The following is a 25,815-nucleotide window of genomic DNA, read 5'->3' on the forward strand; positions in this document are numbered from 1 at the left end:
CCTAGCTAGCAGGACCAGTGGTCAGGGATGATGGGAGTTGTAGTCCAGTAACAGCCGGAGACCCAGGTTCGAGAAACACTGCCCTAGATGGTTGTACCTGTGAAAATTAACACAAAGAGTTTTAAGCAACCTATTACAGTATGTATATAGAAAATGCTTGCCAGTGTAGATTCAGAGTAACTCAATAAATCATGGAAAGAGAGGTATGTACTTTAATGCTTGTTACTTAATTTAAATGGTTTGAGAAAAGAGTTCATTTATAGGTCATCCTTCACAAAATTCAACACCCCCCTCCCCTTTTCCTGGTAACGTAGGAGACAGCCTATGGATACTCAGCCCCTAAGAAACAGAAAAGGCAAAGAACCTCCCTAAAGGTACACAGGTTTGACACAGCCAACCTTCTCTTTGCTAACAAGCATATTTTGCTGACTACATGCTGCGAGGGAACCGTCTTCACGGAACCTGGCAAATTGTGTTGTGCTGTTACTTCTATTTATGGTGGCATTAGCTGCAAACTATACATCCTTAAAATAAACAAAAGGCACACTTCAGTCCCCTCCCTCTCTGCTTGCAAACGCTGGCTGCTGTTTGCTTAATGCATGCTAGACAAGCAAGATTTCTTCCTGAGCCTTCAGGGCAACGTAGCAAGGTACAACATTGCAGACGTACAAACATTCAGGAAGTGGGGGTGGTGGAATCCCAGCCATGAATCTTCATTAGTGACATCTGTTCTCTGGCAAGGGCCGGCCCTGTCACCCGGCAGAGCGAGGAAACTGCCTCAGGTAACCAATTATGGGTGTCATAAAAGGGCAGCAAAAGGTTACAGAGCAAGTATTTGTTGTTGTTGTTTAGTTGTTTAGTCATGTCCGACTCTTCGTGACCCCATGGACCAGAGCACACCAGGCACTCCTGTCTTCCACTGCCTCCCGCAGTTTGGTCAAACTCATGCTGGTAGCTTCAAGAACACTGTCCAACCATCTCATCCTCTGTCATCCCCTTCTCCTTGTGCCCCCCATCTGTCCCAACATCAGGGTCTTTTCTAGGGAGTCTTTTCTTCTCCTGAGGTGGCCAAAGTCTTGGAGCCTCAGCTTCAGGATCTGTCCTTCCAGTAAGCACTCAGGGCTGATTTCCCTCAGAATGGATAGGTTTGATCTTCTTGCAGTCCATGGGACTCTCAAGAGTCTCCTCCAGCACCAGAATTCAAAAGCATCAATTCTTCGGCGATCAGCCTTCTTTATGGTCCAGCTCTCACTTCCATACATCATAGGATAAGTATAATCCTAAATTAAACTGGTGTAAATCGTTGGAAATCTGAGGTGGGATACCCACATAGTGGAAGTTGCTCCTAGTTCCAGCCACCGCACAGAGGCAGCTTAAGGTCCAAAATAGTTTATATGTACGACTTCAGGATGTCAAGTCAGGTGTTCTTCAGAAGATGGCTCCTCTGCTTCCAAGTCTACAATTCTATGATTTTATGAAATGCAAGGGGTGGGGGAGACCTCTCTCCACTTCACGCCACTAATGTGTACATTGCTTGATTCCCAACAATGCCGTTTTGGCAGAGTTCTCCACAGACGCATCTCACCTGAGCTTTAATGTCAAGTCACACTGCTTTGGTCTGATTCTTCACCTTTAATAGTCCTGAACGTTTTCTAACAAGTATCCAGAATAATGGAAGGTAAACCTGAAGATCAAGTCTCCTGTGTTCCCCAAAGTCTATCGCTGGACAGCAACAACTGAGAATTAGCACCATCATGTACCACAGTCACATTGGGACATTTTTGTGTATTACCTTGGCGGAACATTAGTCCTGATGAGGTTGGCACAGACCCAAGGGGCAACCATGTATTGGGAAGCTTTTAATGTTTGATGTTTGATTATGTTTCGATATAAGCTGTAAGCCGCCCAGAGTGGCTGGGGAAACCCAGCCAGATGGGTAGAATTAATTAAATAATAATAATAATAATAATAATAATAATAATAATAATAATTACAGCCACACAATTATAATATGGAAGAGGCAGAGAGAAGATTCCAGGGTGATCATGAGAATTGTCATGGCAGGTCTATATGGACCAGTATTCTGTCTCTAACATGGCCAGGCAAAAGCTTCAGTTGAGATGGTTACAAAGCAAGATAAAAAAAATTAAGTGGAGTAAACGATAGTGACAGCCCAAAGTCAACTGGTTGATCAAAGATACACTGTAGATACAATGACAATCCATGATTTCTAATAGAGATGAGTGTCCTAAATAAATAAATAAAGTTTTTGCACAATTAGGGCTCTGAAGAAGACAGGAAGAAAGCAGTGTAATGAAGTCCATTATTGTATTAAACAGGGAAGGTTAAAAAGAACCCTGATCAAAAATCCTGGTCAGAACCATATGAGATAGACACTTGGCAATCTGGGTACGAAACATTTCAAGAGTAGTATGCACTATAAAAATCACACCCCTTTTGGCAGATAAATGTCCCAACATTGTGATGCCATTTATTTATAGTGAAGGGCCAATTTCTGCAGAAATGATAGTGAAGGTTTTGCACATCCTCAAGTCTCATTCTTAGGCATTGCCTCTAAATGTGAAGACACTATTTGTACCTCTTGTGACTAGAAATTGAAGGATCTGTCAATTTCAGTTTTCTCGGTTTCTTACTTTTCCAGTCTTAAATTTAGCCCTCCACATTTCACAGTAGTCTGCAATCTTAAAAAAAAAAAAAATCCTCATGAAAATTCATCAGCATCTTAGTGTGAATTTATCCTGATAAACACATTTTTATATGCAGTTTTGACTAATGTACACATTTTTTGCAAGCAATTTCCCCTAATTTATGCATTTTTGGTAAACATTGGTTGGTGCATCACAAAATTTGGATAACGTGCAAATTTCAGAGAATAGCTGTGTTGTTTTGAAAACTGCAATTTGGATTAATTCAGTCTTAAATGCATACTGATTGAATTTCTGCTCCATTCCTAGTCATGGCTGATTCCATTTGACAGTCAGGAGACCCCACTGTCCTAATCACAACAATCTGAAGCAATGACTTGCAAAGCTTAATGTAGTATTTTCTTTCATGTGTGCGTGACACAGTGCTCATATTGGGTGTGGGAACTATTTTAATCATCATCATAATCATCATCATCTTGTACCTCACCCATCTGACTGGGACACACCAGCCAATCTGGGTAGCTTCCAAGAGAATATAAAGGAACACACTCAAACATCAAACATTAAAATCTTCCTGAAACAGGGGTGCCTTCAGATGTCTGTGAAAAGTCATATGATCATTTCTCTCTTTGACATCTGATGGGTGGGCATTCCACAGGGCAGGTGCCACTGCTGAGAAGGTCCTCTGCCTGGTTCCCTGTAACTTTACTTCTGGCAGTGAAGGAACCGCCAGAAGGCCATCGGCACTGGACCTCTGTGTCCTGGCAGAATGATGGGGGTGGAGACGCTCCTTCAGGTATACTGGACCGAGGCCATTTAGGGCTTTAAAGGTCGGAATTGTGCTCGGAAACGTACTGGGAGCCAATGTAGGTCTTTCAGGACTGGTGTTATATGGTCCCGGTGGCTGCTCCCAGTCACCAATCTAGCTACTGCATTCTGGATTAATTGTCGTTTCTGAGTCACCTTCAAAGCTAGAGCACATTGTAAAGCGCATTGCAGTAGTCCAAGCAAGAGATAATCAGAGAATGTACCACTCTGGCGAGACAGTTTGCAGGAAGGCAGGGTCTCAGCCAGCACACCAGCCAGCCTGGACACAGAGCTGACCAGTGCATCCATGAACAGCTGTGAGTCCAAAAAGACCCCCAGGTTGCGCACCTAGCCTTTTAGGGGCGCAGTTACCCCATTCAGGACCGGTGAGTCCCCCACCCCCAGCTTTGGAGTGAATTAGAAATTCACCAGGGCAAGGAAAGGAGCAAGACAGTTTGCACGGTGTGGATCCAGGGAAGATGGATATACAGACATTGTCTCTGTATGGTTAGCATGCAAAACCAGAGGACCCTTGAGATTATAGAAAAATAAAGATCCACACCCTGCCTTTGAAGTAACTGGCAAGCCTCCCAAAGTCAATAAAGATTTTGCTGTCTCCTGGGAGGCCTCAGCATTGAGCCCAATTGAATAATGTAGTGAGTTATTGTAGAAAAGGAAGCAAGAGTAACATACAGCAGAAAACCTCTCATCTAAAATTAATATGGAATGCTTTAGTTTACATTTGATTCTAAGTATGTGAATCTGTGGGCTGCGCAGGCTGTGGCTGCTCTATGGTACAGTGGTACCTCGGGTTACATCAGTGGCGTAGCGTGGGGGTGCAGGGGGGGCCAGCCGCACCGGGCGCAACATCTGGGGGTTAGGGTTAAGAAGCGCAAATCCACTGGTTAGGGGGCGCAAATCCACGGGTTAGGGGGTGCAAATTACTTGCCTTGCCCTGGGTGCTGACAACCCACGCTACGCCACTGGGTTACACACACTTCAGGTTACATACGCTTCAGGTTACACACTCCACTAAGCCAGAAATAGTGCTTCAGGTTAAGAACTTTGCTTCAGGATGAGAACAGAAATCGTGCAGCGGCGGCGCAGTGGCAACAAGAGGCCCCATTAGCTAAAGTGGTGCTTCAGGTTAAGAACAGTTTCAGGTTAAGAACGGACCTCCAGAACGAATTAAGTACTTAACCCGAGGTACCACTGTAATGGAAAGGCAGTCTGGACATGTGCAGAGGTATATTTTTATTACATAGTAGTCAAGGACATGGGCAAAGATGGGACTGGGTCATGCCTTTACTGGGGACACTGTTAAATTAGCAAGCTAGAGTTACAAGTCCAAGCCCAGTAGAATCTGCATGGCATTTCTCTCTTTCTGTGTTGATGCACTGTATCGGCAACATCAGATATATTTAAGCTGAAACAAATATTCAAAACTATTCAAAATTTGAAACCACTCAGGTTTTGATTCTGACAATTCTGAATTCCTAACTGGAATTTGTATTTTGAATGCAAAATTGTGATGCCAAGATGTGATATCCAGTGTTTTAATGGCTATCCAGTCTTGGTGGCTTTGAGAAGTATTGTCTGACTCCAAACACCATTGCATGTCAACAATCTGATTCAATCAGAACTAAGTACTACTGCTTGTCAACTCTCAAATACAGTTTGATCTTGATGTGCCCTTCAGCAAACGCAAGGGCTCTTTCTGTTCATGGAAGGGACTCTAATCCAAGTGGAGGCTTCCTCTGGTAGAAACAGGGGAACTTTTTGCCAATAGAAGAAGAAGAGGAGTTTGGATTTTGATATCCCGCTTTATCACTACCTGAAGGAGTCTCAAAGCGGCTAACATTCTCCTTTCCCTTCCTTCTCCACAACAAACACTCTGTGAGGTGAGTGGGGCTGAGAGACTTCAGAGACATGTGACTCGCCCAAGATCACAAGGCAGCTGCATGTGGAGGAGCAGGGAAGCGAACCCGGTTCACCAGATTACAAGACTACCGCTCTTAACCACTACACCACACTGGCTCTCCTTCAGCTCCACATGCCATGTCCTACATGGCTTGAAATGTCCCAAGCCCCCCAGAGGAACTTTTCATGAGACACGGTGGGCTGCAGGGGGAAGAAGGAACTGATGAAAATCACCTACACCAGGGAATGGATGAATCAGGCAGTTTCGCTTTCTCCTAGTCAAATATACTCGGAGTCGAGAGTGGATTTCATGCTCTTTATTCAGCTCATAGTGGTGAGGAGGAATTGAAGTTCCCCCAGAATGTCTGCTTTATATACATTATTTACGCAATGGGCCCCACGTGATTGGCTAATTCCGGGATTCACCTGTAGACCAATCTGGTTGTGGATTCCCTTCCACCTGGAGCTGGATTGGGTGGCTCCTGTGGACCAATCAGACTGCTGCATTCTGGACCCTATTGTTCTAGGACCAATCAGACTGCCGCCTTTTGGATCCTATTCAACTCAGTACATAACACCTAGTGTGTTGTCGTTCCAGTCTTACCTTCAGTTTGCCTCATTTTTGTAGCACTTTGCAAATTTTTGAGGAAAAAGAACCTCATGAAAATCCATCAGATTTTTAGTGCACATTTCTTTCTATACACATTTTTTTGCAAGCTGTTTTCCCTAATATATGCATTTTGATGCCCCTAACCTATGGAGAACAGCATGGCAAAATTCAGAGAAGTACGCATTCCAGAGTTGCATTTCGGTTGGTGTACTGTTCCAGGAAGTGCAAATGAGGTAAAATGCATTAAAATGCAAAGCAAACCAAATTTCTCCTCCATCCATGTCTCCAGAGAGAGCTTCCTGGGAACGGCATCCCTCTCCTGCTCAGTCTTGGGCCCAATTCGTGGAAGAGAAAATATTCTGCATGTATGCAAGAGAATATTAGCCACCCCAAACTGAGGAAACATATTTCGTAGGGCAAATTGTGGTCAGCTCTAGATACATTGGTGCTGCTTGGAAGAGGAAGGATCTACTTAGCATTCTCTTCCCACGGTAACCATGCACCAGCTCGGAGACCAGAGCTACAGAAATGGTGGGCTGTGAAAATAAAGAGGGCCACTTAAGAGGCTGGCAGGCTCTTGCCTGAGCCATGTATCAGGTAAGCTGCTCAAGAGTCCTAGAGCTAAGCACTGCCAGGAAGGAGAAACAACAAAGGGAAGGTTTCTAGGCAACCGTAAATTCTGAAGCAATAGGCTATTAGCCTTTTCTGCTCAGCTGCATACATCAATCAAGCCAGCATCCCAGGAGGGTAGGAGCTAGGGGGCAGCCCATGTATATTCAATGTTTCTCTCTGGCAAAATATTTACCTGCTCAAATGTCACCTTCCCCTTTGATCTGTAGCCCTCAGAGGGTCTGAGTCAGTGTCTCTGTACTCAAAGCCGGACGTGCGGTAGAGGTAGGGGTAGAGACGGGCTAGACTGGGCCAGTTCTGCCCATTCACGTAGCCTGGCATATCTGAAGCAGAAGAAAAGCAAGGGCAGAGGATGATCCTTGTCCTTAGAAGTATCAGGGACACTAAGTAATTATTATTTTTTAGTTGTACTCTTGAGATATGTCTTAAATTATAGCAAGCCTGAACGAACAAACACATGTTTGCAAGGTATCATGATGGCTACAGCTCCCTCCCTAACTTTCCCTTTGAGAGGAAATCAAAGTTTGCCTTTGTGTAATGTGTGAAAGGCCCTTTTGATGAACAAACAGTGTCACATTGGATTCATGTGGTATGAGCTGAGGGTGCCATTGAGGACCTTAAAAGATCTAGGGATCCCGTAGCCCTCTAGATATTGCTGGACTACAACTCTCATCATCCCTGGCCATTGGCCATGCTGACTAGGGCTGCTGGAGCCTGGAAGGATCTTGATCATGCTATAAAATAATGGATTGTTTCTTTAAAACATAGACCAAAAGGAGACCAAAACATAGACCAGAAGCAGGCAAATGCATGTGTACACTGTTAAGACAGTGAATAAAAATATACAAGAAAGAATCAATAAGACATTTTTTAGGGGGAGGGGGAATATCTATCCAATTAATTTTCCTGGTTAGTTTAAGAGCTGGAGGTGGAGGAGATCTGGGTAATTGTAATGATTCTAGGGGGTTGCTCATGCGTAAAACGGCGCCACACCTGGCTGGGTTGCCTGAGTGAACCCTTTCTGTCCGTACAGCCACTCACCCGTGGCTGTCTCAATCGCTGGCAGAATACGTCAGTGGGCGTTTCTTGAACTTCTTCCAGCAAAGAAGCTCTTTGACGCCTAGTCTCCGCCTACTCTCCCTGCGCGGAAGCCTTCTGCGCAAGGAGGGTGTGGGCAGCGGAGGACCCGTGCTCTCCCCGCTGGTCCCCGGCAAGGAGTCATGGGACCGCCTCGCCACTTCCCCCATCTGCCCCACTTCTCCACTGGTGCTGCGCTGATTTCCTTCCCCAGAAGATGGGCTGCTTCTCCTCATCCCAGTACGCTCTCCGGAATCCCTCTGGAGCCCCCTCTCTCCCTCTGGCCCCGATGGCAGTTCCCTGACAGTCATGATGTTCCGTCTATTGGCAAAAAAGCCACCAGAACTTTGTAAAATACCACATATATATATTACAACTATGGCTGGAAGGATCTGTCAGTGTCAGTTCTCTCAGTTTCTCATTTTCCCTATCTTAAATTCAGTTTTCTAGGTTTTTGCAGCAATTTCTAAAAACCCTCATAAAAATTAATCTGAATTTTAGGGTCAATTTCACCTAATAAACACATTCTGCATGCAGTTTGAGTGGTGTACACATTTTTTGCAAGCCATTTTCCCTAACAGAATGCATTTTGTATTAATATTAATGTTTTCATTACCATATTCATTTTTATGCAGCACTATGCACAGGACCCCCTCCTTCTCAGCAGCAAGGGGGGGCGCATTCTGGCAGTGGTGGAAGCAGCTGGGGCACCACCTCTTTCACTTCTACTACCCGAAGTTGGTGCTTCACCTTCCCTCATCAGCAGACTGGTTCTGCCCCCCTCAAACCATCTTTCCTCCAGTGCAAAAATGTAAGCCACAGCTAAGCGGAGGTGTGAACCTTTGAAACAGTCATTGCACATGTGCAAATGACAGCACATTCACAGTTAACAGCCTAACTGTGGATTGGAAGGCTGAAGGGGACAGCAGACAAATCAGGCAATGCTCATCAGGTGAAGACACCCCAAACCCAGACCCTCCAAGTGTACCTGTTTTCCAGGGACAGTCCTGTATTTACAGAAGCCACCCCTATTTCTGTTTCGATCCTGGAATGTCCCACTTTCCCTTAAAGGTAAAGGGACCCCTGACCATTCGGTCCAGTCGTGGCCAACTCTGGGGTTGTGGCGCTCATCTCGCTTTATTGACCGAGGGAGCCGGCGTACAGCTTCCGGGTCATGTGGCCAGCATGACTAAGCCGCTTCTGGCGAACCAGAGCAGTGCACGGAAACGCCGTTTACCTTCCTGCCAGAGCGGTACCTATTTATCTACTTGCACTTTGACGTGCTTTCAAACTCCTAGGTTGGCAGGACCAGGGACTGAGCAACGGGAGCTCACCCCGTCGCGGGGATTCGAACCGCCGACCTTCTGATCGGCAAGTCCTGGGCTCTGTGGTTTAACCCACAGCGCCAGCCGCGTCCCAACCACTTTCCATTAGGACGTCCCTATTTTCATTGGAGAAATGTTGGAGGGTGTGGAGTTATGCGACCCCCAAGCTAAGAAGATAAGTAACTATACAACCTTTAGAAGACATCGGAAAGCAGCCCTGTATAGGGAAGTTTTTTCATGTTTAATGGTGGCTGGGGCAACCCAGTCAGATGGGCGGGGTATAAATAATAACATTAGTAGTAGCAGCAGCAGTAGCAGCATTAGTAGCAGTACTGAATAGGACACCTTTGTCTTCACCAGAAAAATGTTGGAGGGTATGCAAGCCCTTCTCTGGTGTGTACAACAATTGTAAAAATGCAAAAATGCAACTTGAAACACAGTGGGGGGGGGAATGGCTTTGCTGCATTTCAAGCCACCAGTGTGTACACAGCTATAATCTCATTCCCCTCACAAGCTGCCATTTTTCCTGTTAAGGAAAATGTACAGGCGCTGTATATTTTCCCGAATGTGGCAATCGTGTGTACGCACGCATGCTTGCACATAGGATATTTACACAGTCCAGAAGGAAAACATTATTCCCCTCTCCCTCAATGCCATAGTCCTAATCCCATCCCTTTGCAGCTATGACAGCTATTTAAAAGAAAAAAAGGCGACCCAGTAGAGATCATTCTGAGGCAACATCTCATTTGGCCCTCCAGGCAGCCTTGATACCAGGGGGAAATAGCTGCATGGCCATGTATTGGAGGAAACACACACACCTTTAAGACGTTGCACGTTTAGCCTGACTTCAGCTATACTCTCTGCGAGAGCAAACTAATTTTCATTATATAACTATGGCTCATTAGCTTTGTCACCAGCTGCTACGTTCCTTTCACTGCAGCATATGCAAATCACAAACAGACACTGATGGACTCAGTTTCACTATTGTCTCGGCCTCCTGCTGCCTCCCACACACTCCCCATTTGTCAGTTTTACCCTTTGCTCAGCCCAGTCTTCCAACGTAGGGTGAATACACTCCACCATCTATCAAGCGGAGCACACGTAAACAACACTCAGAAAACTGGTTATCTGTAAAGTCCTGTTACACAGCGGGGAGGATTATACTATTGTTAAACAGCTGGGTGTTGATTCTGTTGTGTTATGAAACCCTCCTCTCTGGGATGGGAAACAGATATAGGAATTTCAATAAGTGAAAAAGCATAGGAATCAATATGGCAAAATCCATCTTTAAAAACAATTCCAGCTCACCTCCAGGAAATTTCCCTTACAAATATCTTTGGGCGGCATTGAACCCCCTTTCAGATATAAATCCTTTAAGCTCACCATTATGTTGGGAAGGCTGTGGAGAACAAGGTTCCTGTGGGTGGCACTGTGGGTTAAACCACAGAGCCTAGGACTTGCCGATCAGAAGGTTGGTGGTTCGAATCCCCGCGACGGGGTGAGCTCCCGTTGTTCGGTCCCAGCTTCTGCCAACCTAGGTGTTTGAAAGCACATCAAAGTGCAAGTAGATAAATAGGTACTGCTCCAGCAGGAAGGTAAACGACGTTTCCGTGCGCTGCTCTGGTTCGCCAGAAGTGGCTTAGTCATGCTGGCCACATGACCCGGAAGCTGTACGCCGGCTCCCTCGGCCAATAAAGTGAGACGAGCGTCACAACCCCAGAGTCGGTCACGACTGGACCTAATGGTCAGGGGTCCCTTTGCCTTTTTACCGTGGTCCAAGCCTTTTGGGGGAAAGTTTTTAACCTGACCTCCAAAATCACTAAACAATCTATCCCTCCTAATTTGTCACTTGCCTTATCCTTAGATTTGACCCCACATTCTATCCTTAAACCTAAAGAATTAATTTCCTTCCTGTTCACAGCAGCTAGACTAGTTATTGCCCAACAATGAAAGAAAACTTCTAAAATACCAATAGAGGCTTGGGTTTAATAGCATCAGAACGCCTCACATACCATTGGCGACTAATCAAAGGAATTTCCAAAAAATGATACCTTTGACACGATCTAGTCTTCCTTTTTCTCTTTTATTGAAGAAGAACACTATATTTTAATGCCGCCATCATCACTGAGGCATCTGTGGAAGGGATATATTGACTGAACATGTAATGTATTGTAACTTTTGAATAAATGTTTTTTGATTTTTTTTTTTTTAAATGGGAAGGAATTTATGAACAGTGGTAGGAAAATCTATGGCTGTCCAAATGCTGGACTCCAACTTTGATCAGCCCCAGCCAGCAGAGTCAAGGTTGATTAGAGTTGTAGTTCAACAGCATCTAGAGAGCCACAGGTTAGCCACCCGAGTTAAGCCCCTTCTGTTCTGGACATTTAAAGCACTATCATACCACTTTAAACAGTCATGGCACCCCCAAAAGAACGCTGGGAACTGCATGGTGCTGAGCGTTGTTAGGCGGCCATATTCCCCATAAAGGTAAAGGTAAAGGTACCCCTGCCCATACGGGCCAGTCTTGACAGACTCTGGGGTTGTGCGCCCATCTCACTTAAGAGGCCAGGGGCCAGCGCTGTCCGGAGACACTTCCGGGTCACGTGGCCAGCGTGACATCGCTGCTCTGGCGAGCCAGAGCCGCACATGGAAACGCCGTTTACCTTCCCGCTGGTAAGCGGTCCCTATTTATCTACTTGCACCCGGAGGTGCTTTCAACTGCTAGGTTGGCAGGCGCTGGGACCGAGCAGCGGGAGCGCACCCCGCCGCAGGGATTCGAACCGCCGACCTTTCGATCGGCAAGTCCTAGGCGCTGAGGCTTTAACCCACAGCGCCACCTGCGTCCCTCATATTCCCCATAGAGAACTACAATTCACAGAATGGTTTAACAGTCAATGCCTCTTCCAAGGGAAGTACAGATCTTTGAATATTGTAATAATGCCGTGCGCTGATTAGCAATCTAGTTTATGTGCACTAACTGAATCTTCTGAAAGTTCTTCAAGGGTAGCCCCATGAGGAGCGCATCACAGTAATCTAAACGAGATGTGACTTAAAGCATGGATTACTGTTGCAAAATCAGACTGGAAAGGGCAATACCTTTGTTTAAATGAGAAGTTACTTGCTTGGTTTACTCTCCTCAGCCCTGTCACTAACACAACAATGTGCTCACTCATTTACTTATAACCACAACACCCTGACTGAAAGTGCAGAGCACATTGCTCACCACCCTGGCCCAGCCATGGTTTTCCTGTCAGTCCAAGCAAACAGACTCCTGTTGATTCAAACGGTGCTGATGAGCGTCGAGAGGGGCCTGAAGGAAGACAAACGATGATTTCATATTGCCCCGTGTGTGGAAAACCAGTCTACTTTGGTAAGTTTATTTCTCTCTCCTCACTGTGTTTAAACTGCATCTCTCTCGTGAGTTCATAAGGCTAGAAATTAAGGGCAGGGCTTTGAGGCTCTGGTGAGGATGGTAAGTCTGAAATGCTCATGGTTAAAAGACTGATGACTGGGGGGGAAGTGTTTTTGTATGGGTAAGTGTTGAGATTAGGTTTCATATTAACTTGCCTCCAGATCTGCTGCTCTAGGAGGTTGTTGTTGTTTAGTCGTTTAGTCGTGTCCGACTCTTCGTGACCCCATGGACCAGAGCACGCCAGGCACTCCTGTCTTCCACTGCCTCCCACAATTTGGTCAAACTCATGCTAGTAGCTTCAAGAACACTGTCCCACCATCTCATCCTCTGTCATCTCCTTCTCCTTGTGTCCTCAATCTTTCCCAACATCAGGGTCTTTTCCAGGGAGTCTTCTCTTCTCCTGAGGTGGCCAAAGTCTTGGAGCCTCAGCTTCAGGATCTGTCCTTCCAGTGAGCACTCAGGGCTGATTTCCTTCAGAATGGATAGGTTTGTTCTTCTTGCAGTCCATGGGACTCTCAAGAGTCTCCTCCAGCATCATAATTCAAAAGCATCAATTCTTCGGCGATCAGCCTTCTTTATGGTCTAGGAGGTTACCCCATCAAAAAAAGAAAAGAAAAGAAAAGAAAAGAAAAGAAAAGAAAAGAAAAGAAAAGAAAAGAAAAGAAAAGAAAAGAAAAAGAGGAGGTTCTACAAAGGGGCTACAGCTCAGTGTCAAAGCATCTGTTTTACATGCAGAATGTCCCATGTTCAAGTCCCAGAATCTCCAGGTAGGATTGCTTGACATTCTGGAGAGCCACTGGCAGTTAGTGTAGACCAATGTTTCCCAGACTTAGGCCACCAGCTGTTTTTGGACTACAACACCCATCATCCCTAGCTAGCAGAACCAGTGGTCAGGGATGGTGGGAATTGTGGTCCAAAAACAGCTGGAGACCCAAGTCTGGAAAGCACTGGTGTCGGCAATACTGAGTTAGATGGATTAATGGTCTGACTTAGTAGAAGGCAGCTTTCAAATTCTCTGTCATGAAAGAGTTGGATATGGAGAAATTTGGGATGTCTTCTTTCACATTAGGAAAACCTTGTCCTTTTGCTTCTGGGCTCTCTGTCTGCTATGTGGCCACAACCTCTTTGCCAATTCTCTTTCCGGTCTTTGAAGTTTAACACAGCTTACAAAAGAAGGGGGGAGGGGGAGGGGGTTCTGAACAGAAGAACAAACCCTACATGGCTGCCTCATTGTCTGAGCTCTGGACTTTTTCAACCGAACTGCCTAATCGTTCCACTTTTGTTTTTCCGTAAAGAGTGTACGTCTGATCCTAAATTTGAAGTGCTCTGTATGGCTTCTGTTGTGCCAACATCAGTCTTCCTTCAACTCCACCCCACAAAGGCACTGAGAACTATTCGTTTCTGTAAAAACTGCAGTTCCCGTGCTGAAGCCAATTTGGGTGCTATAATAATAATAATTTTTTATTTATACCCCGCCCTCCCCAGCCAAGGCCGGGCTCAGAGCGGCTTACAAACAATAATAAAAACAAGTTGAATGAATACAACTTAAAAACAAGATTAAAATACAACAATTAAAATACTGAAACATTAAAATATTAAAATACAGCCTCATCACAGGAGGAGAAAGGAAAAAGAAAAAAGAAAGAGGGGGAGGGAATCAAATTGGCTACAAGCCAAAGGCCAGGCGGAACAACTCTGTCTTACAGGCCCTGCGGAAAGAAATCAGATCTTGCAGGGCCCTGGTCTCATGAGGCAGAGTGTTCCACCAAGTCAGGGCCAGTGTTGAAAAGGCCCTGGCTCTGGTTGAAGCCAATCTAACTTCCTTAGGGCCCGGGACCACAAGGGTGTTGCTATTTATGGACCTTGAGGCTCTCCGTGGGGCATACCAGGAGAGGCGGTCCCGTAGGTACGAGGGTCCTAGGCTGTGAAGGGCTTTAAAGATCAAAAGCAGCACCTTAAATCTGACCCTGTACTCCACCGGGAGCCAGTGCAGCTTGAAAAGCACTGGGTGAATATGCTCCCATGGCAGAGACCCCGTGAGGAACCTCGCTGCAGCATTCTATGCAGAACTATTCCAACCATGCCAAGAAAAAAAAATGAATAGTTGCACTATACACCCATTTCAGAAGGTCATATTACCTTTCTCATGAAACATATCAGAAGAAAGTTGCATATGAAGTCATAAGCAAGATAAAGAACTGGTCTTGTAACGTGGGCTCCTTCTGTAATTCTGTCCAGGCAAAGTCAGGAAGCCTCCAATAGCTAAAATAGCAAAACTGGCTGAGTCACATTCTCTTACTCTGCAAAATTCTGTAGTTGCTTCAACAGGGACCTACCGTATAGGATGTGAAGAGGGCATGGAGCAAGCAGAAAAGCAAATCTGTGGGTCACTTGCAGGGTGCCTACAGAAATCCATTTTATTTGCACATTATCATTTGTGCTCAAGATGCTGTCAGAGTGGTCACACACAATCCTACTTTCAATTCTCTTTGGGCCTGCAAAAGTTGTGGAGTGGTCACAACGCTTCATTTCCAAGCAGTGCATATCCTACAACTTCCTCCTGAAACCCCACAACTTTTTCGAGCATAACTGTTCTGGTTTAGTTTTTGCCCTGCTTTGGTTATGCTGTAGCCCCTCCAGACAGCGCAATGTGGTGGCGCAGGGGAAGCATCCCGGAACAAACTAAAGAAGAATGAACACACAACTAATGTGCTATTGCTGTGTCAACAGCATATTGAAGAACGTACCTGCACTAAAACACCCGTCTGGAGGGGCCCTCAGTGGAAATGTTGCTTCTTCCCATTTTATGGCTCTTCTCAGCAACAGCACAGATAGTGAAGCCAAACTTTTGCAGGGAATTAATTATTGGAAAATAATTGGAAATTGTTGGAAATTGTTGGAAATTGTTGGAAATTAAAGGAAATTATTGGGAATTATTGGGAATTAATTCCAATTATTGGGAATTATTGGGAATTAATTCCATTCTTAAGGAAATCAGCCCTGAGTGCTCACTGGAAGGACAGATCCTGAAGCTGAGGCTCCAATACTTTGGCCACCTCATGAGAAGAGAAGACTCCCTGGAAAAGACCCTGATGTTGGGAAAGATGGAGGTCATAAGGAGAAGGGGACGACAGAGGACAAGATGGTTGGACAGTGTTCTCGAAGCTACCAGCATGAGTTTGACCAAACTGCGGGAGGCAGTGGAAGACAGAAGTGCCTGGCGTGCTCTGGTCCAGGGGGTCACGAAGAGTCGGACATGACTAAACGACTAAACAACAACAACAATTATTGGATTCAGGTGGTAGGACCCTGGAAGACAAACTGCTTATAGCCTTCAACCCACGAAGTACCACAGCCCCCAAACCATGCTAGGAGGGCTTCAGGGAAGGCCTCTCATAAATGGCTGACCCAGAAATTGGGTTGCTTCTACTAAATTCCAGGAATCTGGCCTGGCCTCCAGTTGTAGTGGAATTCAGCACTATTTCTGAATTTGGAGGGATTATGGACTAGGGTCGGGCTTGGGCAAGGGATACAAGTCCCCAGACAAAGATGAAGTTCCCTCGGTCACCTTACACTATCAGTCCTAGAAGATTATTTTGTTCTGTTCTTCAGTCTATTAATTTTTAATCTTTTTTACATGTACCCCATGGTCAACCCCCACCACTATTAAACAATACTTGATATTAGTATTGCACTCTTCCCAACTACCCAAAGGTCTCCACAGCTGTCTCAATCATTATTACAACTGTGTAAGCTAGGCTAGTGGGACGCAGGTGGCGCTGTGGGTTAAACCACAGAGCCTAGGACTTGCCAATCAGAAGGTTGGCAGTTTGAATCCGTGCGACAGGGTGAGCTCCCATTGCTCATTCCCTGCTCCTGCCAACCTAGCAGTTCGAAAGCACGTCAAAGTGCAAGTAGATAAATAGGTACCACTCCGGCGGGAAGGTAAACGGTGTTTCTGTGCACTGCTCTGGTGCACCAGAAGCGGCTTAGTCATGCTGGCCACATGACCACCGGCTCCCTCGGCCAACAAAGCGAGATGAGCACCGCAACCCCAGAGTCGGTCACAACTGGACCTAATGGTCAGGGGTCCCTTTACCTTTACCTTTAAGCTAGGCTGGTATTATGACCTGTGTCATAAGATGGAGGAGAGAAGCTGGAAGCTGTATCGTTTGCCTAAAACCATCTAGTGTGTTCACTGATGAACATACATTTGAACCCAGAACATCTCAGCTCCTTCTCAAAACACACTCCTGGCCTCTGTAAACTAGCCCAGTGGTTCCCAAGTCGTACCCCCTCACCACCACAGACCACTTGAAAATTGCTGAGGATCTTGGTGGACCATTTAACGATTTTTCTCCCTGTCGTAGCAAATTGTGATATGTGCTAGACGATGTGTGATTTTTAATTGCATTTTTAATTGCTTCTTTCATTTCTTATATTGCAGTTTATTGCCTTACAGTTTGAATTCCACAGAATTAGCATTGTAATGCAATTAAATACAATATCAGAAATAAAAGGAGCAATAAAAAACTGTATGACTGTTAATGAGAACATGCCATGGACCACCGGAATGAAGCTTGTGGACCACGGGTGGTCCACAGGCCATAGTTTGGGAGCCCCTGTTTTGCTCAGAGGGAAAACCAGACAAGGTGTTCATGGCATGGAAGTAATGCAAGGCTGGGCATTCAGGAAGCCACAGCAGTCAGAAGGTAGCAAGTGTAGCAGAAACAGGAAGAGCAGGTCACAAACAGGAAGCACTGAAGATGTGAAGCAGCAGCACTGAAATGCGAGGCAAACATTTACAAACCACAGAGCGCAAGCAAAAGGAGAGCTCTGAAATAAGTGCAATCTGATGTCGATTTTCTGTGAGACATCTGCAGTCACTGCCCCCAATTCACCAAATGAGTTGCCAATGGATGTTCCTGGGGGCTCAATAGCTGTGCAGCAAAAGACCTTTTGACCAGTGTGTGGTTGCTCCTTTCACTACAGGAGGTATGCAGACCCTCAGAGCCAAATGCGGCCCTCCAGGACTCTCTATCAGGCCCCCCCCCCCAGGCTGCTCCTTTCTGGACTTCCTCCCTACCAGCTGACAGATCCTGCTTGGGATATGTCCTTGAACTGCAATAGTGCTTCTTGCTTACGTGGGTGGAGCTGTGTGTAGACAGAGGTGTAGGAATATCTGGTACCTGCATGACTGGGATGCAGCCAATGGTCCAGGGAGAATGAGCCGCATCCAGTTGCTCTGACAAGTTTTTGGATCTGGCTAAACCCATTAGCACCATATGGCCTGCAGATGGTTGCCCAGCCTTAGGTTAAAAAAAGGTTCCCCACCTCTGCAGTGCACCACCAGACTCCCACTGATACTCTTAATAAATAATATGAGAAAACCAGTTGTCATCTCCTTGCCCTTCTCTTTCCCATTTGGGCATGCAAGATGGTTGAATAAACAGGTGACACGTTGCATTGCTCCAGGAAACCTGGGGTGATGAGTACATGCACCGGTTTCTGTCTGCTGGTAGCCATGATGGCTATAGTCAACCTCCACTTTCAGAGACACCATTCCTCTGAATACCAGTTGCTGGAAATCACAGGTGGGAAGAATGTTGTTGCGCCCAAGTCTTGCTTGCTGGTTTCCTATAAGTATCTGGCCAACCACTGTAAAAACTGGATGCGGGACTAGATGGGCCATTGGCCTGATCCAGCAGCCTCTTCTTATGTTATGTGACTTGAATTATGTAGGTCTGACCATCGATTTAGGGATGCCTGAGGATGTATGGAAGTGAGAGCTGGACCATAAAGAAGGCTGATCACCAAGGAATTGATGCTTTTGAATTATGGTGCTGGAGGAGACTCTTGAGAGTCCCATGGACTGCAAGAAGATCAAACCTCTCCATTCTTAAGGAAATCAGCCCTGAGTGCTCACTGGAAGGACAGATCCTGAAGCTGAGGCTCCAAGACTTTGGCCACCTCAGGAGAAGAGAAGACTCCCTGGAAAAGACCCTGGTGTTGGGAAAGATGGAGGGCACAAGGAGAAAGGGACGACAGAGGACGAGATGGCTGGATAGTGTTCTCGAAGCTACCAGCATGAGTTTGACCAAACTGCGGGAGGCAGTGGAGGACAGAAGTGCCTGGCGTGCTCTGGTCCAGGGGATCACAAAGAGTCGGACATGACTAAACGACTAAACAACAACAATGGTGTGATTCTCAGCCACAACATCACTAGGTGGCTACGATTCTCTCTCGGCTGCTCACCACCAGCACTGAGGATGGGATTGATTATGTGTCCTCCCATTCTCCATCCTTTGAAATGTCTTACTCACTCTCTGGTCTGAAAGGCATTTGTTTTATTCTGAACTTCTGTGGTGTTCAAAGTTCTTCTTCTGTCATCACCATCCCTTCGTATGGTGCTTTTGAGTGTGCTCAAAGTGTTTCAAATTGGTAGCTCAGTGGTCCTTACAAAACTCTGTAAGGTAGGTCAATATTATAATCACCATACTGAAGATGGGGAAGAGTCTATGCGGACAATGAATAAGTTCATGGCAGAGCCAAGATTTGAACAGGAATCTTCCTGGATGAACAGCTCACCTTGGGCATTATATTACTCAAGTAAACTTTGTAACATTTGCGCAGTCTTGGTTTGTAAGAATGAGTTAGCACCTAGGAAGTACCTGGTTCAAACTTCATGAATCTCATCCAACATCTCCCCCACCCTTTCTTCCCAATTTGCATTTGCCATACGGGGGCCACAGAGCTAACCTTCAGGGTTCTTGTAAAGATCATTGAGATAAGGTATGTGTTAAGTTGTGGGTGAACATATCAGACGACACAGCGATTCTTCAAACAGCTCTTGTTTATTCACAGGCCAGAACAGAACTGAACTGAAGGGTTCAGTCAGCCTGCTTATATAGAGCCCCACTACAACGCAACAGTAACAATTTTCTAAAACTATCCAATCACTGAATGTCACTTTCGATCCCTTATTTGCATAACTATCTACAGTATCCCCCCTAACAGTATGTGTTGTGCTTTGAGCACTTAAGAGCACTGTTTCAATGCTCTTAGAATCATAGAATCATAGAATCATAGAATCATAGAGTTGGAAGAGACCACAAGGGCCATCGAGTCCAACCCCCTGCCAAGCAGGAAACACCATCAGAGCACTCCTGACATATGGTTGTCAAGCCTTTGCTTAAAGACCTCCAAAGAAGGAGACTCCACCACACTCCTTGGCAGCACATTCCACTGTCAAACAGCTCTTACTGTCAGGAAGTTCTTCCTAATGTTTAGGTGGAATCTTCTTTCTTGTAGTTTGGATCCATTGCTCCGTGTCCGCTTCTCTGGAGCAGCAGAAAACAACATTTCTCCCTCCTCTATGTGACATCCTTTTATATAATTGAACATGGCTATCATATCACCCCTTAACCTCCTCTTCTCCAGACTAAACATGCCCAGCTCCCTTAGCCGTTCCTCATAAGGCATCGTTTCCAGGCCTTTGACCATTTTGGTTGCCCTTCTCTTGTTTTTGCCAGACTGGGGAAACGGCTGACTCAAGGCTGGCACTGTCACAAGGCACTTGGCAGGATGCTTTTCGTAACTAGCTTTTGTGTGCTCTCATTCTACTTCAGAAACTTTCCAGGTTGTAGATTTCCAGTAAAAATAAACTGGCCAATTGGCTTTCTGGTGCCAGCTCTTGGCTTCTCAAGACTTACTATTTCTCTCTCTCTCTCCTTCCTGCTCTCTCTAAACTCTCCTCAAAAGTGATAAGATAAATATTAGTGCAATTTTCTCACAGGGAGCAGCTGTGTCGGGTTGATTTAGTAGAATCACACACACTGTCTCCCTGTGGTTGAACACAGCCTTCAGAATCACACATGCTGTAAATACAGAATGTAGCTGAATAGATAGAAAGGAGGATAGTGTGATGGCCACTTTAAGACTCATCTGCTCTTCCATTTCCCCCGCTGCTTTCCCCTGGGAAAAACTGTGGTTTAGCACTGAATTAGAACGAACACCATTCAGGGTTTCTGTGCATTGCCGTTTGTTCCAATTTCGTGCCAAAGAGCTGGTTTTCTGAGAGCAAAGGCAAAACGGCTCAGACCTGTCTCTAGAAGGCACAGGACAAGCAAAACACCACTCAGACCCATGCTTTCTAGGCATGGGGCAAGTGGAAATATAGGTGAGCCCTCAGAGATTGTGATCCACTCTTCTTCCTGTTTCCATTATTCCCAATGTCCATTAATTGTTTTAGAACAGGGTTGGGGAACCTTGCTGCTTTTAATGCCGAACTGCAACTAAACGGCACACTTCCTGAGAAGAGACCCAGCAGTTCCTCATATGGCTGAGACACAGGGAATTTTTTTCAGCAGGAACTCTCCGGAAAGCCACTTCTGGACCTGGCAAGGAGGTGGGGTTGCGGGCTTCACGCCCACCCCACGTGCGCGGGGGCTGGTTGCAGCCCCCGCGAGAACGAGGGAATCCCGGCAGCGTCATCCGCCCAGCCAGCCAATCGGGTGGCTGGGGGGCGTGGCCTGCCCTATTTAGGCTCGCCCTCTTTTTGCCGCACCAGCGATCACGTTTTCCCACCCTCCCTCCCTTTAGGTAGGCTTCTGACTTTGCTATGGGCTTCGGTCGGTTGCCGCAAGGGGCCTAGTAGGAATTTTTCCCAACTGGCAATTTCAACTCGTCTCAACTCTTCGGCATTGGCAATTAGACATTGGTAAGGAGGGGTTAAGAGGGGGGGAGGAAACGTCGCCACCCCAAAAGTGAAGGGTAGTCTGATAAAGGATTCCGGGGGGCGTGGCCCTGTCCGAAGCCTATGGAGGTGTGGGCCTAAGGCATGCCCCCGAGCGGTGACCCAGGGGAGCTCCTAGTTGACGTGCCTCAGCAGGACTCCCCCTTTATGGTGTTAACCCTTGCTGGTCTTCAGCAATCGGGCTGGAGCCGGCTAGTCGATAGGACCAATGCCTAAGCCAATACCTCTCATTCCTGAAATCAATAAAGTTGTGGCCTAATTCACCCACTAACCTTAATTTTTGGTGTCCTGTGTCTTTATTTTTCCCTGGTGGGGGGCGGGAACTCGCCACGCAACTCAATTCCGGCCCCTCTCAGGTGGGCACCATTGCCATTATAAGAGAACAAGGGAGGCGTTCATGGCGAGTTCCGGGCACCTCTTTTTCTAGAAAAATAGCACTGTGGATACACCACACCTGTAAGCCTCCATATGCTGTTGGACTACAACTCCTATCATCTCTGAGCATTGGCGACACTGGTTGGAACTGATGGGCGTAAGAGTTCTGCAATATCTGGAGGGCCAAAGGTTCTCCACCTTTGATTACAACCTGAGTCATGAGGCCAAAGTCAGAGCTGCGAAAGTAAAACAACACCCTGAAACTGTTACAGGTGGGATGAATAATATCTGATAGAATTAACTCATTTGCAAATTTCACCCATATTAATTACACTCCTGCTAAATCATGGGTGTAATTAAGTCTTGATGGTTATGGAAATGGTTACCGCTGGTAGTATTTTCATATCGCCATAGGTTCCCTACTACCACAGTAGTTATTACCACTGCTGCGGTGTTTGGTCAAGTAAATACTCCTATCAGGAGTAATTAATACTGGCGGCATGCTAATGGTACTCTAAATGCTGTCAGAAATGACTGTGTGTCTGAGTCCTGGCTGTGAAATCCCTTCCGTTAATGAATGCTTATGGGCACAATATGACCTTACAAAGCTTGTTTGCTTGCCAGTATTTTGACTTTGCAAGGAGGAATGTGACAGGAGAATATTTAGGATGACAAGAGAAGCAGAAAGAGGAAGGAAGGAACTAAACTGACCATTGATATTAGCAATTTAAACCCAGGTATATATGCACTTGGGACTCGGCGTCTTCCGCTCCCTCACTAATTCTTAGCAGGGGGCTCAGCCCCCTGAATATTGAGGGGGCTGGTGACACTTCTGCCCCCTAGAGTTGGTGCACCTTCTGACCTGTTGTAGAAGAAGAAGAAGAAGAAGAAGAAGAAGAAGAAGAAGAAGAAGAAGAGTAACATTGCAACTGAAGCAATTTTTGAAGCAGAGTATGTTGGTTGGGAGGGACGCGGGTGGCGCTGTGGGTTAAACCACAGAGCCTAGGACTTGCCAATCAGAAGGTTGGCGGTTCGAATCCCCACGATGGGGTGAGCTCCCGTTGCTTGGCCCCTGCTCCTGCCAACCTAGCAGTTCGAAAGCATGTCAAAGTGCAAGTAGATAAATAGGTACCACTCCGGCGGGAAGGTGAACAGCGTTTCCGTGCGCTGCTCTGGTTCGCCAGAAGTGGCTTAGTCATGCTGGCCACATAACCCTGAAGCTGTACGCCGGCTCCCTTGGCCAATAAAGTGAGATGAGCGCCGCAACCCCCAAGTCGTTCGTGACTGGACCTCATGGTCAGGGCTCCCTTTACCTTTACTATACTGTATATGCACTTAGGATACTCTGCTCTCTCTCTCCCACACCCCATTTGTAACAATCAAATTGGTTTCTTCTATTACTTTGCCTTTTCTATGTATGTCCTTGGGTGCTTTATTTTCTTACAGGGCACTCAACTTGCAATATTAAAAAAGTGATCAGTGAGTGAAAAACAGAGCAATGGAATATATTACATTCTTGAAAATTTCAGCAAAGCATGCCTCAACATATACTGCAAAGACCACTTCCAGATTTAAAATTTAAAGATACAAGCAGCTGATTCAAAATTAACATGATTCAAAATTGAGAACATGAGCAAATCTTTTGCTTGAATGGTTATGAGGACAGGCAGTGATGGTACTTTGGTGGGGTGAAAGGGGAGACATTATATACTTATTTTACACATTGTCTTCTTTTGTTAAACAATAAATTTATACAATTATCCATGTTTTGGGTGTTTCTGTGATTTTGTCAGTTTTCTTGATAATGATGACAAACATTTATGTGGCACATTTCAAGCTGTCACAGCACGTTGTGCAAATTATCTCTCAATAATCTTTATAAGGTAGACCAAGAGTTACCAATCTTTTTGGACCAGAGGGCACATTTCAAATTTGGAGAAAGTACTGTGTGAGTTCTGGTCACAAAATGGCTGCCATGGAGTCCTGGCATAACACAACATTAGAGAAAGTACAGTGGTACCTTGGGTTACATACGCTTCAGGTTACAGACTCCGCTAACCCAGGAATAGTACCTCGGGTTAAGAACTTTGCTTCAGGATGAGAACAGAAATTGTGCTCCGGCGGTGCGGTGGCAGCGGGAGGTCCCATTAGCTAAAGTGGTGCTTCAGGTTAAGAACAGTTTCAGGTTAAGAACCAACCTCCAGAATGAATTAAGTACTTAACCTGAGGTACCACTGTACTGCTGTTGTTGTTGCTTTGCCTTGGGAAGTCACCTGTTCCAATTGTGAAGATTTCACAATATTGATTCCCTGCTGCCCACATAGAATGATACTGTTGTCGTCTAATAATGACAAGAATATTTTCCCAGTACTAGGGGAAAATACATGGCAGCTACGCCAATTTTTCTCTCTCTTGCACAAACAGATCAGGCACACATATGGTACATTTCTTTCACACTCACTCATACAAACACACTTCACATATACAGTGGTACCTCAGGTTAAGTACTTAATTCGTTCCGGAGGTCCGTACTTAACCTGAAACTGTTCTTAACCTGAAGCATCACTTTAGCTAATGGGGCCTCCTGCTGCTGCTGCGCCGCCTGAGCACAATTTCTGTTCTCATCCTGAAGCAAAGTTATTAACCTGAAGCACTATTTCTGGATTAGCGGAGTCTGTAACCTGAAGCGTATGTAACCTGAGGTACCACTGTATACAGGCATACATTCTTCTGCCCCCCTCTCTCTACCCAAGTGTATCTCTCTCACACACAGAAACCACACACAAACCTCCCCCCTCTCTTTTTCACATGCAAACCACATGCACATCTCTCTCTCTCTGCTGAAGTGCATCTCTTTCTCGCTTTTGCAGACCACACAAACACCCAGGCAGTATCAGCCCCACAACACACATCTCTCCCTCTCACACAGACCATACACATGGATCACATATTCACACCTCTGCCCCCCTCCCCACCGCACACATATCTGCCTCTTTGCCAATCACACACACGTAGAGAAAGCAACTCACCTTCAGAAAAGCCATTCCATGGGCAAAATAAGGACCCGCCTTCAGCTCCGCATGACTGGCAGGCAACAAACAACCAGCTGAATTAATGGGGTGCTCCTTTTTGCTCTTTTCTGCCCCGTCCAGACATAGCGGGTGAGGGAAGTCCCTTCACAGCATGAAGCAAGTGCCTGATGCCAGCTCCACATGGCTGGCAGGATACAAACAAGCAAGCAGGAGTGACGCCAATGGGGCAGTCTTCCCTGCCAATTCTCATTCCCTAAACATCCTTCCAAATTAGAGTGTAAGGGAGTGGGCCCTTCTAGCGCCAGTAACTGCTCTGCGCTGCTCTGTCATTTCAGCTGCATAATCTGCTTAGCGTTTACCATCTCAGTGCCTGCAGGTTTTATTCTTCTGTGTGCCATGGTAGTGACCCCTGAAGTAGGTAAAGGTAAAGGGACCCCTGACCATTAGGTCCAGTCGTGACCGACTCTGGCGAGCCAGAGCAGCACACGGAAACGCCATTTACCTTCCCGCCGGAGCGGTACCTATATATCTACTTGCACTTTGACGTGCTTTCGAACTGCTAGGTTGGCAGGAGCAGGGACCGAGCAACGGGAGCTCACCCCATCACGGGGATTTGAACCACCGACCTTCTGATCGGCAAGTCCTAGGCTCTGTGGTTCAACCCACAGCGCCACCCGCGTCCCTCCCAACCAACATACTCTGCTTCAAAAATTGCTTCAGTTGCAATGTTGCACTTCTTCTTCTTCTTCTTCTTCTACTACTACTACTACTACTACTACAACAGGTCAGAAGGTGCACCAACTCTAGGGGGCAGAGGTGTCACCAGCCCCCTCAATATTCAGGGGGCCGAGCCCCCTGCTAAGAATTAGTGAGGGAGTGGAAGACGCCGAACCGCCAAGCGAAGTGTGGCACGGCATCGACAGAAGGCTGGCCTTTCCTGCGAGGGGTTGGGAGATGCTTCAGGGAGTGGCGTGGCCTGCCATGAGGTTACACTGGCCTGCACCGCATCTCTCGACACCGCGCAGGCCAGGCCAGTACAGTTTTCTGCTAGGCCGTGCCGGTCCAGCCTGCAGGACATTGGAAGACATGTGTGACGTCACACGATGTGACACACACGCGACGTGTGGCGTCCTGCCCCCATCTTGGGGGCAACCCAGCACCTGTGGTTAGAAGCAAATTGGAAAATTCAGTTAGGATCCCGGTCAA

At 46.3% G+C, this 25,815-nt stretch overlaps 1 protein-coding gene across 1 annotated transcript in view; it reads left to right on the forward strand.

Moving 5' to 3' along the window:
* The first annotated feature begins 6,576 nt into the window (after positions 1–6,576).
* Positions 6,577–25,815, forward strand: part of LOC307206523 (cysteine-rich protein 3-like) — a 39,962-nt gene continuing 20,723 nt past the window's right edge. Inside the window, exons 1-2 of the mRNA XM_079959875.1 lie at positions 6,577–6,600; positions 12,240–12,405. Coding sequence (XP_079816001.1) covers positions 6,592–6,600; positions 12,240–12,405 — 175 coding nt within the window. The 5' untranslated portion in view covers positions 6,577–6,591. The remainder of the gene's footprint in view (positions 6,601–12,239; positions 12,406–25,815) is intronic.

This window comes from Podarcis cretensis, assembly GCF_951804945.1.
Source record: "Podarcis cretensis genome assembly, chromosome: 17".
Lineage (NCBI taxonomy): Eukaryota > Metazoa > Chordata > Lepidosauria > Squamata > Lacertidae > Podarcis > Podarcis cretensis.